Consider the following 13681-nt stretch of genomic DNA (forward strand, 5'->3'; position numbering starts at 1 on the left):
TTCCATTTACCTCACAAACCAAGACATTTTGAAAAAGCTACAGCATTAAAAGGAATGACTGCTCCGCTCCCATATTTCATATTTCATACATTTCATCCTGGAGACTCTTCGAAGCTGCAGGTCATTTTAAATTAGACTCACTCGTCATGTTTCAAAGAGATGCGTCTGGGAGCCACATATATTGAGATATACTGTAGCAGAACCATCAACCACAGAGTTACTCCGGGTGTAGTCTGAGTTCAATTAAAAACTGTAGAAAGTGCTTAAAGGTGAGCTCATGTTGTCTTATTAAACTCTGGTAAACTTATTTGTTTCCATAAAAGCCAACAATAAAATATAAATGATTACAATGTTTTTGGAATCGCATTGTAAGCCTGATTCAGTTAAAGCTTCTCCATCGTTCTCACTTTATTAAGGCAAAATGCCATAAATTGTTTCCAGAAACAGATGACAGCTGTATTACATGCTCCTTTCTCTAGCCGATCATGTTCACAGACTTTTAGTTATATCATATTGGGCTTCTTTTTTTAATTTTATTTTAGGAGCTTTACATATTTTTCTCCCTCTGTGTCCTTTGATTGCCATCTTTGGTGTGTCTGTTACCTTCTCTTCTCCCTAAACAACAATCCGATGTTGTTACATTTGCTTCACTGGTCACGAGAAGACGCATTCTGCTTCATTGAAAGTGCCCAACTCCTCCCCTCTTAATAGCTGGTTAATAGATCTTAGTCATTTCTTTCTCTAGAAAAGGTCAATTATTCCATTCTGGGCTCTACTGACAAATTCTATAAAACTAGGACCCCTATTCTAACTTTTTTTTACTCTTTGACCTCATTAGATTCTGACTGAGATTGTAAGGGTTATTTCAATTTAATTTAATTCATCTTTATTTCTATAGCGCTTTTATGATGTAGATTGTGTCAAAGCAGCTTAACATAGCTTAACACGTTCAAGTAGATTGAGCCAGTCCAGATTTCAGAGTTGAAGTTCAGTGTGGTTTAAATTTCACTGCTGAAAGTCCAAACACTGAAGAGCAAATCCATCGATGCTCCACAAGTTCCAAACCAAGCAAGCCAGTGGCGACAGCGGTGGGGAACAAACTTCACCAATTGACGAAGTGAAGGAAAAAAAAACCTTGAGAGAAACCAGGCTCAACCAAACTGGTAAGCTTGTCTTCATGTTGTACTGTGCCATCTGGTTGTGTGAGTATTCTCTTGTATTTGTGTTAATATGTCGTTTCATTGTTTATTTTGTGTACATTTAAAAGAGTCTGTATAGTTTTCTCATTTGATTTTCATTCCTCCATTTGGATAATTCTAGTTTGAACTTGGGCAAAAAAAAAAAATGCAGACAATGTGTTGTTCTTCGTTGTGTTTTCCTATATTTTAAAAGTATATGTAATAAAGTATTAAAAAAGTTATATATTTATATATTAAATTCAAATTAAATTCTTTAATTAAAGAATTAAAAAAGCCCACATGACTTTTAAACTTCACCTTATTCAGTGTTTAGATTTTTGTGCCAGAAATGTATGCAAATTAGCACTCTGTCTCATTTTCATATTTAAACATAGCATTTGAAAAACCTAACAAGAAATGTTAGCAATTGAAGTAATCAATCAACTGGAGTGATAATAAAGCTCTTTTCCCCTGTTCACCTGCAGTGTTTTGCATTTGTGTGTGCAAATGTAATGTAACTTACAATCTTGTCAGGTGGAGGTGTGCTGGCGATGTAACACTTGACTTCTCCTCTCTCCCCTCGAACTGCATACTGAACCGGTTCACTAGAGATAATGGGTGGACCTGCTCAACAAACAATCAAACCCAAAATCCATTAGCAAAAGAACTGTATGAAAGAAAATCTTATTCATAAAATCATATTAATGTCACGAAATAATGAAATCTACAATAATTAATGTACAATCACATCCCTGAATAAAGCAGTAGGGGGCCATTCACACAAAATGCTTTTTTTTATTCCAATATGCTGCCTTTCCAATGTTTCTCAATGTAAACATGTGGTTTAAAAAGTTGTATTGCTTCTCATAGTCTAATAAGATAAAATCACTGTACTGACCGTTGACAGTGAGTGTGACCTCTGTTTCGCCCACTCCGATCCTCGGCACGATGGCCTTACACACATACTGACCAGCATCGGCCTGACTTACTGACTTCAGATACAGCTGGTTATTATTACTCAAAACCTGAAAGAAAGACCGAGAAAAAAACACTATAAAATCTTTGCAATGTAGACATTATCTAAAAGGAATAAACGAAGGGAAGGAGCAGCGTCATCAACACATGGTTGGATGATAAATATGGAGGAGGAGCAGAGCACGGTGAAGAAACACTCACTGGAGAGAGATAAAGTCAGAGGAAAATGTCAGACAAAACAGTACAGAGTAGAGAACAGAGATAGCCTCTATCTTGGGAGAAGAAAAAAAGCTGCATCAGAAAGCAGGTAAACAAATCTCTACAGATGCTCACCATGCTCGAACCCTTTTTTGTCCAGGTGAGTGTGAGTGGAGGATTTCCTGCCCACTTGCAATTTAAAGTGACGTCTGAGTCGACATCCACTGTTACTGGTTTAGGCTCTACGACCAGAATAGGGCCAACTGCATAAACAACAGACAATACAAACAGGTCAGGTTAGACAGACTGACATACAGGCAGGCAGGCAAGTTGATAGATAGATAGATAGATAGATAGATAGATAGATAGATAGATAGATAGATAGATAGATAGATAGATAGATAGATAGATAGATAGATAGATAGATAGATAGATAGATAGATAGATAGATAGATAGATAGATAGATAGATAGATAGATAGATAGATAGATAGATAGATAGATAGATAGAAAGATAGATAGATAGACAAAAAGACAGACAGACAGACAGACAGGTAGACAGGCGGACAGACGGACAGACAGACAGACAGACAGACAGACAGACAGATAGATAGATAGATAGATAGATAGACAGACAGACAGACAGACAGACAGACAGACAGACAGACAGCATCTTCACCTTTAATTTTCTGCACTCTAGACCCTAAACAGTGTGCTGATACTCACAGTGGACATCGACGAGTATACTGACGTTTGTGCTGCCTACAGCATTGAACACTTGGCAGGACACAGGCTCAGTAAAGAAAGAGTGATCAGCCTTGGTGACAAAAACACTCTCTCTCGCCCCCTGTATGACCACACCACCCTTTGCCCACCTACAAATACAAAAAACCAAAAGAGCCAATCAGTGATGCATAGCAGATAGAATGAAGACACACCCATGAAGCATGTGGGGAAGGGAACTCAAGGGTACGACTGCATTAATGGAGAAAGGCTGAAGATATATGGGGCCCTAATGCTACTTAGAGGACGTCTTTACCTCCCTGATAAAACAAGTCATTAATTTTTCATCTCGCAGAATGTAAAAAGGAGCCACTTTAAGCATCGCATTTAGTAAGAGACGTACTTATAACCCATAATAGGTGGGTTGGCAGTAGCTTGGCAGGTGAAGGTCACTCTCTCTCCTTCCAGTACGGAGCGAGGCTCGATGGATAACGTCACCACCGGCGGGTCTGCGGAGAGAGCATTGAGAATACATAATAAAGCCATATCATTCATTAGACCAAAGGCATGTTTAAGGACTGATGGTGAGGAGCTGGAGCAATGCAACACAACAAAGAGAAACTACCAATGTGCAGTTGATGAATATACAGTGAATAATTACAAAGGTAACAAATGAAACTCTTGATATCTTCTTGAAGAGGGTTTTAAGCTCATTAGAAGGTTTTAATGTGGTATACTCTGTAAATTGGCTGCGGAAATATAAGTACAGTTTTGTGGGTTGAGTAGACGGCCAATGAAAACAGCACAGACTGGCAAGACAAGGGAAGTCCTTTTTCTCTCGTATTTCTCTTCATATGCTGTGAATTATGTTGGTTAAAATTTGCTATATGTGGTATAAATTAACACTTTTTTAAAAATATAATTTAATATTTCAAAATAATATTGTCTCGTATGACTGAATCCACCTGACTAAATAAGGTTACAGCAATAAAAGACTTTTCTGAAGTGTTAGATCTAGTGGAAATAAATATTAAAGAGAAACAAATCGCAACAGGCATGAGACTAAACAAATATAGTCTGGTACATATGAAAGTTACTGTTCAAAAGTCTGTGGTTGGTAGGTTTTCGCTATTTTTAATCTAATTTTGAATGGAGTCTCACCAAGTCTGCATCTATCGTTGTAATATGCTGATCTGGTGCATAACAAAATAAAATAAAGATAAAAAATTTAATATTAAATAAAATATAAAAAAATAAAAATAAAATGAACTGAACTGAAAGTAAATAAAACAAAATAAATAATAAAACAAAACTAAACTAAATTAATTAATTAAAATCTACAAATAAAACAAAACATAAAATGAAATAAAAATAAAATTAAAGATTAAAATTCAATTATAAAATAAAATATAAAAACTAAATAAAAACATAAACTGAAACAAAATAAAACAAAGTAAATAATAAAACAAAACAAAACCATATAAATTAATTAATTAAAATATACAAATAAAATAAAACATAAAATAAAATATAAAAGATTCATTAAAATATAATATAAAATATAAAAAATAAATAAAAAATAAACAAACAAAATAAAATTTAAAATTTAAAATTAAATCTTAAAATAATATAAAAAAATAAATAATCTGAAACAAAGTAAAACAAAAATAAATAATAAAACAAAATAAAATAATTTAATTAGTTAATTAAATAATTAATTAAAATATACAAATAAAACAAAACATAAAATAAATGAAAATAAAAAATAAAAGAATAAAACTAAAATATAAAATAAAAAAACAATATATATATATATATATATATATATATATATATATATATATATATATATATATATATATATATATATATATATATATAAATAAACAAACAAAATAAAACAAAATAAATAATAAAACAAAACTAAATAAAAATGTATTAATTAATTAAAATATACAAATAAAACTAAACAAAATAAAATAAAAATGTAAGATTCAATTAAAATATAAAATAAAGTATAAAAAAGAAATAAACTGAAACAAAATAAAACAAAATAAATAATAAAATAAATAAATAAATAAACAAATAAATAAAATTATTTTTAAAAATATAAAAACAAAACCAAACTAAATATAATTGTTGCACACAAAAGCACTGTCGACCCCTCAGTGTTAAGTGTTTTTTTCCTTTTCCTCATGAATGTGATTGGAGCTATAAAAGAATTCTGGACTTACGGTGTACGTTGAGGGTGATGGTGGCCCGTTTGCCCATTGGTACAGCCAGGTTTGTTGCCACACAGGTGAAATTCTTCCTGTGTCTGTATCTAGTGGTTGAATGGGCAGGTAACTACGTGTGGTCACGCGTTTCCTGTCCGGAAGAACCTCCTGCACAGCATGAACAAGTGTTTTAATGTCAGCATGATAAAAACCCTATATACATCTTACAAGTCTTGTTTCTATATATATTTATGCCCAGTCAAACACACAGCATTTTAACATATACTGTCAAACACAGCCACACAAGCCATGTGCACTAAAAAGAATGATTTGTGTCCGTTGTCTGCATAGTGTTTTTCTCCACAAGTTTTGCTAACTTTCTTTTAAATGACTTTCCTTTTACCTCACCTTTCAGCTTATTATACTGAATATGTATGGTCATTACAGCTTGAGTCTGCATTATTGTCTAATAATTCAACAAACTGTACACAATTATTCCACTTATACTGTGGTCACCAAACCTGAAGACCTTGTTAAGATACTGTATAGTTCCAAAATATTTGTCAGGGAAATGCGGTGGATATTTGTCAGAAGTCAATAAAGCAAATCGAACCAAAACCTTGACGTCCATTTGACATCCACAAATTGATGTCCTTTTGACCACCAAAATAACAACACAAAAAAGTTTGATTCAACTGAAATCACACAATGTCATAAGACGTTAATATTGGGTAAGATTTAGGTTGTGACTTCAGGTGACCAAAATTCAATGTCTAGCCAGCGTCTAAGAAGAATGTTATGTTGACGTCTAATAACTACGGCCAATGATGTTGATATTTGTTTGATTTTAAGTTCTGTTGGAAAGTGACCAAAATCCAACGCCGAGCCAACATCTTAAACCAACGTCATATTGATGTCAAATACTGGTATTTATTCACCAAGTATGGCAACCAAAATCCAAGGTCTGATAGACGTCATAGTGGTAAATTACACACAACGTCAAGCTGCAACATCATTAGATGTTGATATTTAAGTGATGTTTGATAAACAAATTTCGGGAGAAGCACGCGCAGAAGTTTCAGTATCAAATACGTCATTGACAATTATTCTATTATCCAATCAGTTCTTGACCAAACCCCTATATATACCAAAGCTGTCTTACCTGCAGCATCTTACGACTTTAGCATCCAAACTTCGACGCAGAATGTCTGAGATTAATCTCTTCGCAGAGGACGACGCCTTCCTTGCCGAGGCTCCTCTGAGATCTCCCGCCGGTACCCAAAGCTCCGTAGCCCCGCAGAGCGCATCAGCTCAGCCCGCGGCTCCACCTCGAGGCCGCCGTTCAGCCAGAATCACGGCTGTCCGATCAAGACGGGGCTCACCATCTCCATCTCCCAGAAGGCAATCCTCTCCAGCCTCATCATTTGCCTCAGCCATGTCCTCCGTCCCAGCCACAGGGATAAACACCGTCTCCGACCTCCGCCAAGCATTGGCCAGCGCAGGCGTCACCGTTCCGCGCCGAACCACCAAGGCGGACCTCCTGGCTATGTATAACGCCTTGCAATCCGGAGCACCACTTCCTTCCATCACTCCACCTTCCAAAGCCACGAAAAAATCCGGCCAGGTCCAAAAGTCTCCATACCAGCGTCCGGATCGAAACCAGTCTTCCAGACCCGGACGCAGCAGCAGGCCGTCAGCGAGTCTGGGGAGAGCCCAAGGTCCAGAGGACGTAGGATCTCAATCCCCGGAAGTGGGACTCCACGCCGGCTCTGGACTCGTTCCTTCGAGCCGCCAGTATAGCGTGAGCTTGCCTCCGCTAGCGGCACCAGAAGCTCATCCTCAAATATATCCTTGGCCCGCAGCCCCCCCTTCAAACTCAAGCGCAGGGTCGCTACAGGAAGCACAGGCCCAAATTCACATCCTGCCTCCCCATTCCTCCCAAGCTCCCGCGAGCAGTGCGAGCGCGAGGCCGCCTCAGCTCCCAGCTCAAAACCCAGCTCCTCTAATTCCTCCTCTTCTTCCCCAGGTTTTCTCAGGCCCCGACGCAAGTTCCAGCGCGAGGCCACCTCCGCTGATGTCACTAACGTCGGCAGCCCCTCCTCTCTTCTCTTTTCCTCCCACTGGTGATCCTAGGGCCAGCAGCAGCGCGAGCATGCCTCCGCAAGCGGCCCTAGCTTACAACTTTCCTTCAGGCCCCGACGCAAGTTCCAGCGTGAGGCCACCTCCGCTGATGTCACTAACGTCGGCAGCCCCTCCTCTCTTCTCTTTTCCTCCCACCGGTGATCCTAGGGTCAGCAGCGCGAGCATGCCTCCGCAAGCGGCCCTAGCTTACAACTTTCCTCCAGGCCCCGACGCAAGTTCCAGCGTGAGGCCGCCTCCGCTGACGTCACTAACGTCGGAAGCCTCTCCCCTTTTCTCTTTCCCTCCCACCGGTGATCCTAGGGCCAGCAGTAGCGCGAGCATGCCTCCGCAAGCGGCTCTAGCCTCCAACATCCCACAGCCACTTCTTCACACTAAGTCTTTTTCTCTGTCCACAGCCACGCCTCTACCTGTTCCACCCAACGCCCTCGCCCTGGATCCTCCACCCGTCTCCAACACCATCAGGAGCCAAATCCTGTCAGGTTCGGATGTTGATCTTTTTTCTCTCCTCTCACCCATTTCACCCACATCGGCAGACCGCCAGATAGATTGCGGCCAATTTTCAGTAACCTTAAAAAACACAGCTAACATTCAGTCACGCATCTTATCATTCGCAGAATTCACAATAGCATTTTCAAGATATACAGACGTCATTTGTTCTGTCTATCCCCACAGGAGGCGTGAGCTCAATGATTATCTCGCGATAGTCGCTGAGCTCGCGCTCTCATACGGAGGCTCTCATTTCTATACATACCACCGCCTTTTCTCCGCTAAATGCGCCATTCGCATTTCACAATGGAATCAGACCCCATTCTGGGGAGCCATAGACACAGATCTCCATAATAAAGTCTTTCTCGGTTGCCGCAGTATATCTTGCGCGGTCTGTCGATCCACCACCCACCACACAGAATTATGCCCATTCATAAATCCCATCCCTCCTCCCCTCCCCGACCCAGCCCAGCCCAGATCTACCAGTTACGTCCCTTCAAACCCAAATATTCCGCCCCTTTTTTCTGATCACAGCTCTTCTGTCCCAGCCTCCGCCAGCCCGTGCACCGGCTTCAATAGCGGCAGGTGCTGGAGACAGAAATGTCGTTTTTTGCATGTTTGCAATTTCTGCGGCGGCGCTCACGCCCGCACAGTATGTCCAGTGAGAAAATCTGTAAATAAAAATACCAGAAAGTACCTATCGACTCCTGTGAATGTTTCTCGCCTAAAATCGGAACTGCTCAAACATCCCGATCCCAAATTCACCGAATTTCTATTAACGGGTCTGTCTTCAGGTTTTCATCCAGGTGTCATTAGCCTACCCACCTGTAGTTTTATTTGTCCAAATCTTCAGTCCGCTCTCGCCGAACCCGACGTCGTCGACCGTCTAATCAAAAAAGAAGTAGACGAAAATTTCATGATGGGTCCTTTCTCCGCACCTCCTTTCAGAGTTTATCGCGTCAGTCCTATTGGCATCGCCACTAGGAAATTCTCCGATAAAAAACGCTTAATAATCGACCTCTCCTCCCCGCATAACTCTCCGTTTCCTAGTATCAACAGTCTCATCCCTCTGGAAGAGTACTCAATGATTTATCATGACATCGACCAAGCTATTTCATTAATTAAAATCGCGGGTCGTGGCGCATGGATGGCTAAAGTCGACATAACGTCCGCCTTCAAAGTCATGCCCATCCACCCTGACTTTTGGCACCTTTTCGGCATTCTTTGGCGAAAAAATTATTATTTTTCCGTCCGCCTAACCTTTGGTTGCAGAAGTAGTCCAAAGATTTTCGATACGCTGTCGGAAGCAATCTGCTGGATCCTTTCCAATAACTACGAAATCCCGCATCTAATACATCTACTAGATGATTTCCTAATCATCTCACCACCAGACGCTATACCAGCCGCGCACCTTTTGACAGTTCAGAAGGTTTTCGCTGAACTCGGGATTCCCCTCGCCGAGGAAAAAACCGCCGGTCCAAGCACTGCAATCGAATTCTTGGGCATCAAATTAGACTCCAATAAATTCCAAGCGTCCCTACCAAAGGAAAAAATTGATCGAACGATCCTGGTAGCTTCCTCCCTATTAGACAGTCCCCTCTGTTCTAAGCGTGAGCTATTATCAATTCTCGGCCATTTGAATTTCGCAATGCGCATAATTCCCCAAGGCCGCTCGTTTATTTCTCATCTCTTATTTCTCGCGTCCTCAGCTCACGGTCTAGAGGATATTATATCCATCGATGACAATAGCCTAAACGAACTCCGTTTATGGATATTATTCCTCAAACAATGGAACGGTCTCTCCTTCTTTTACAGCGACCTAATATCCTCCCCAGCAGACATTAATTTATTCACCGACGCCGCCCCGTCAATCGGATTCGGAGGCTACTATCAAGGACGCTGGTTCGCGTCCACTTGGCCGCCCCAGCTATTAGACCTGCCGCAACCACTAAAATCATCGGCGCTATTCGAGCTCTACCCACTAGTCGTCGCTGCATCCCTATGGGGTAAAGAATGGTCCTCTTCCCGCATCATAATTCACTGTGACAATGAAGCAACCGTTCACTGTATAAATAAAGGCCGTTCAAATTCGCTAGCACTAATTCCCCTACTAAGACGCCTAACTTGGATCTCAGCATGTGACCAGTTTATTTTAACTGCAAATCACATTTCTGGGTCCAAAAATCAAATTGCTGACTCTCTCTCTCGTTTTGCCTTCCAGAAATTCAGACATTTGGCACCAGAGGCGGATCAGTTTCCAATCCAAGTCCCTCCTTATTCAGAGCTGATATTCCCATAGATCATCCTTTAAAAAACCTGCTTGGAGCCTCTCTCGACTTTATCCTTCAGGCAGTGGCTCCTAGAACCCTGCAGTCATATTTAACAGCATGGAAAAGCTTTAAAACATTCCATGCATGTTATAACATACTGTTTCCTGATTTTTCTCTACTTTCCATTTCATCTTACATATCCTACCTCACAATTATCAAAAAACTCCAGATCAATTCCATTAAAGGCTATTTAAGTGGAATTCAATTTTTCCACAAACTAATTTACGGCTCCCCTGCACTTCACATAGCTAATTCGCAAACAACTCTTCTCTTGAAAGGCATACAGAGAACCCACCCCACACGTCATGACACCCGACAACCCATAACACTGAAAACACTCACTAAATGCATATCCACTCTTCGCAAAGGATACGAATCAATCCACACAGCACGTACTCTCGACGCCATGTTTATTTTAGCCTTCTTCGGATTTTTAAGGTGTTCAGAACTCACCATTACATCAGGGTTCAACCCAAACATTCATCCCACCATATCCGATCTAGTAACGCTGGATAACGAAACCATTTCTTTCCTCATTAAACAAAGCAAAACTGATCAAGCAAAAAGAGGCCATTACATTTACATTTTCAACCTTCAATCACCTATCCATCCATACCAAACACTGCTAGCATTTTCACATATCAGGAGATCACAAGCCACTTCCCTTTCAGACCCCCTTTTTACAGACGATAGCAATCGCCCAGTCACTCGTTTCTGGTTCCAGAAGCATCTTAAATGCGTCCTAATTAAGTCGGGCTTTCCAGCTGACAATTTCTCCAGCCATTCCTTCAGAATAGGCGCAGCCACCACTGCAGCACAAAATGGTCTATCAGAGCAGCAGATCCAAACACTCGGACGCTGGTCCTCACAGGCCTTTAAGTGCTACATTCGAGCCGACCGCTCTCACATTAGAAAAGCCCATCAAACCCTTATTCAAAACACATTCCTTCATTGACACGACACTTCCTTCGAAATACACTTTGCATAATATATTTTAATAACGCTAATACAGCATCTGCATAACCGTTCCAACAGGAGATGCACACCTCATTATTATGCACCACTGCAAGCGCAGAGACTGCTCCCACGGGAGACGTACACCTTTTTATGCACCACCGCTAGCGCGGTGACCGCTCCTACGGGAGTCGTACACCTTTATAATTATGCACCACCGCAAGTGCGGTGACAGCTCCCACGGGAGACGTACATCTTATGCACCACTGCAAGTGCAGTGACCGCTCCCTCGGGAGACACACACCTCATTATTATGCACCACTGCTAGTACAGTGACCACTCCTACGGGAGACGTACACCTCTATATATTATGCACCACTGTATGTGCAGTGACCGCTCCCATGGGAGACGTACACCTCATTATGCACCACTGCAAGCGCAGTGACCGCTCCTACGGGAGACGTACACCTTTATAAATTATGCACCACTGCAAGTGCAGTGACCGCTCCCATGGGAGACGTACACCTCATTATGCACCACTGCAAGCGCAGTGACCGCTCCTACGGGAGACGTACACTTTATAATTACGCACCACTGCAAGTGCAGTGACAGCTCCCACGGGAGACGTACACCTCATTATCATGCACCACTGCTAGTGCAGTGACCGCTCCTACGGGAGACGTACACCTTTACAAAATTTTGCACCACTGCAAGTGCAGTGACCGCTCCCATGGGAGACGTACACCTCATTATGCACCACTGCAAGCGCAGTGACCGCTCCTACGGGAGACGTACACCTTATAATCATGCACCACTGCAAGCGCAGTGACAGCTCCCATGGGAGATGTACACCTTATCATGCACCACTGCAAGCGCAGTGACAGCTCCCTCGGGAGACGTACACCTTAATTATGCACCACTGCAAGTGCAGTGACAGCTCCCATGGGAGAAGTACACCTTACCACCACTGCCAGCGCAGTGACCGCTCCTATGGGAGATGCCCGTCTCCCGTGGGAGCGACGACTCCTGCTGGAGACACTTAACGCATCACCATCAATACAGTTACTGCCTCCTCCCGAGACACACTCCTTGCAAAGCACAACCATCAGCTTAACAGCACCCCTCCAAATTTTAAAGATCAGCAAATTTTGGGGGGCTCACCCACTTGTCTGGCTGCTGTCCTGTAACAAAATAAGCAATTTTTGGGGAGCGTTCTGGGGCCGGGCTAGATACTTCGCTCGAATCCCTATTCCTCTTTGTTTCCTGATAAGAGGAATGACTCGAGTTTAGGTGTCTTCCCCGAGCTCAGAGCCCTCTCCCCGGACAGCACGCCAAATACGCTTTATTCTGAAACTGTTGCAAGTGTGAACTCGTGAAGTGATGTTTGATAAACAAATTTCGGGAGAAGCACGCGCAGAAGTTTCAGTATCAAATACGTCATTGACAATTATTCTATTATCCAATCAGTTCTTGACCAAACCCCTATATATACCAAAGCTGTCTTACCTGCAGCATCTTACGACTTTAGCATCCCTCCACCACCCCGTCACCTCACCTCTTAAGCATTACTATCCCGGGGGGAGCGTTCTGGGGCCGGGCTAGATACTTCGCTCGAATCCCTATTCCTCTTTGTTTCCTGATAAGAGGAATGACTCGAGTTTAGGTGTCTTCCCCGAGCTCAGAGCCCTCTCCCCGGACAGCACGCCAAATACGCTTTATTCTGAAACTGTTGCAAGTGTGAACTCGTGAATTGATTTTAGGTTGAATGTTGGACATTGACGTCACCTGACGTTGGGTTCTGACATCAACTCGATTTTCATTTCCAAACAAAATGCAACATCCTCACTACAATGGGGTACAATGTTAATCAGATGTTGTGTTGACGTCTTGTGCCTGCTGGATAATAATTTACAGCAGTGATCCTTAACCACCGGGCCTTGGACCGGTACCGGTCCGTGGATCAATTGGTACCAGGCGCACAAGAAATCATTCATTATTCTGAGTCAGAACGATCTTTTATTTTGTAAAATGACCGTATTCTCTTGCTCGGTCACTTGAGCGCCCAAATTTAACCCACAAGCAGCAAAATGAGTAGAAACAGACATCTTTGGAAAGTTTCTTGGCTAAGGGAAAAAGGCTCAGTGAAGGACCCACGAACTGCCAAAGAACAGAACTGCAACCCATTTGTCAACAAATCGGGTGAATCCACCAGGTCTGTGCAAGAAGATGATCAACTGATGAAGATCACAAATGAGGGTGGCCTTTTAGAGGCCGATCGCATATCATGTCTTTTCTTGAGTTTGCGTAAGTTCGTTATTTCCATTGGAGGTGTGCGGCTTGCACCTTCCAGACGCACACAGTTGAATGAATACCGGGAGCGCACTATGAGTCACATGACAAGAACTGACCGATCAGCTTCAGTTTGTATGGAATATACACATTACGGTCGACTAATTATCTCAGACAAACACAGAACACCC

The 13681-nt window shown here is 41.9% G+C and overlaps 1 protein-coding gene across 1 annotated transcript in view; it reads right to left on the reverse strand.

Moving 5' to 3' along the window:
- kirrel1a (kirre like nephrin family adhesion molecule 1a) overlaps window positions 1-13681 on the reverse strand; it is a 91803-nt gene that overhangs the window by 24154 nt on the left and 53968 nt on the right. Inside the window, 7 exon segments of the mRNA XM_056461151.1 lie at window positions 1702-1802; window positions 2077-2203; window positions 2487-2614; window positions 3077-3225; window positions 3477-3582; window positions 5308-5382; window positions 5385-5457. Coding sequence (XP_056317126.1) covers window positions 1702-1802; window positions 2077-2203; window positions 2487-2614; window positions 3077-3225; window positions 3477-3582; window positions 5308-5382; window positions 5385-5457 — 759 coding nt within the window.

This window comes from Danio aesculapii, chromosome 7 (assembly GCF_903798145.1).
Source record: "Danio aesculapii chromosome 7, fDanAes4.1, whole genome shotgun sequence".
NCBI classification, from domain to species: domain Eukaryota; kingdom Metazoa; phylum Chordata; class Actinopteri; order Cypriniformes; family Danionidae; genus Danio; species Danio aesculapii.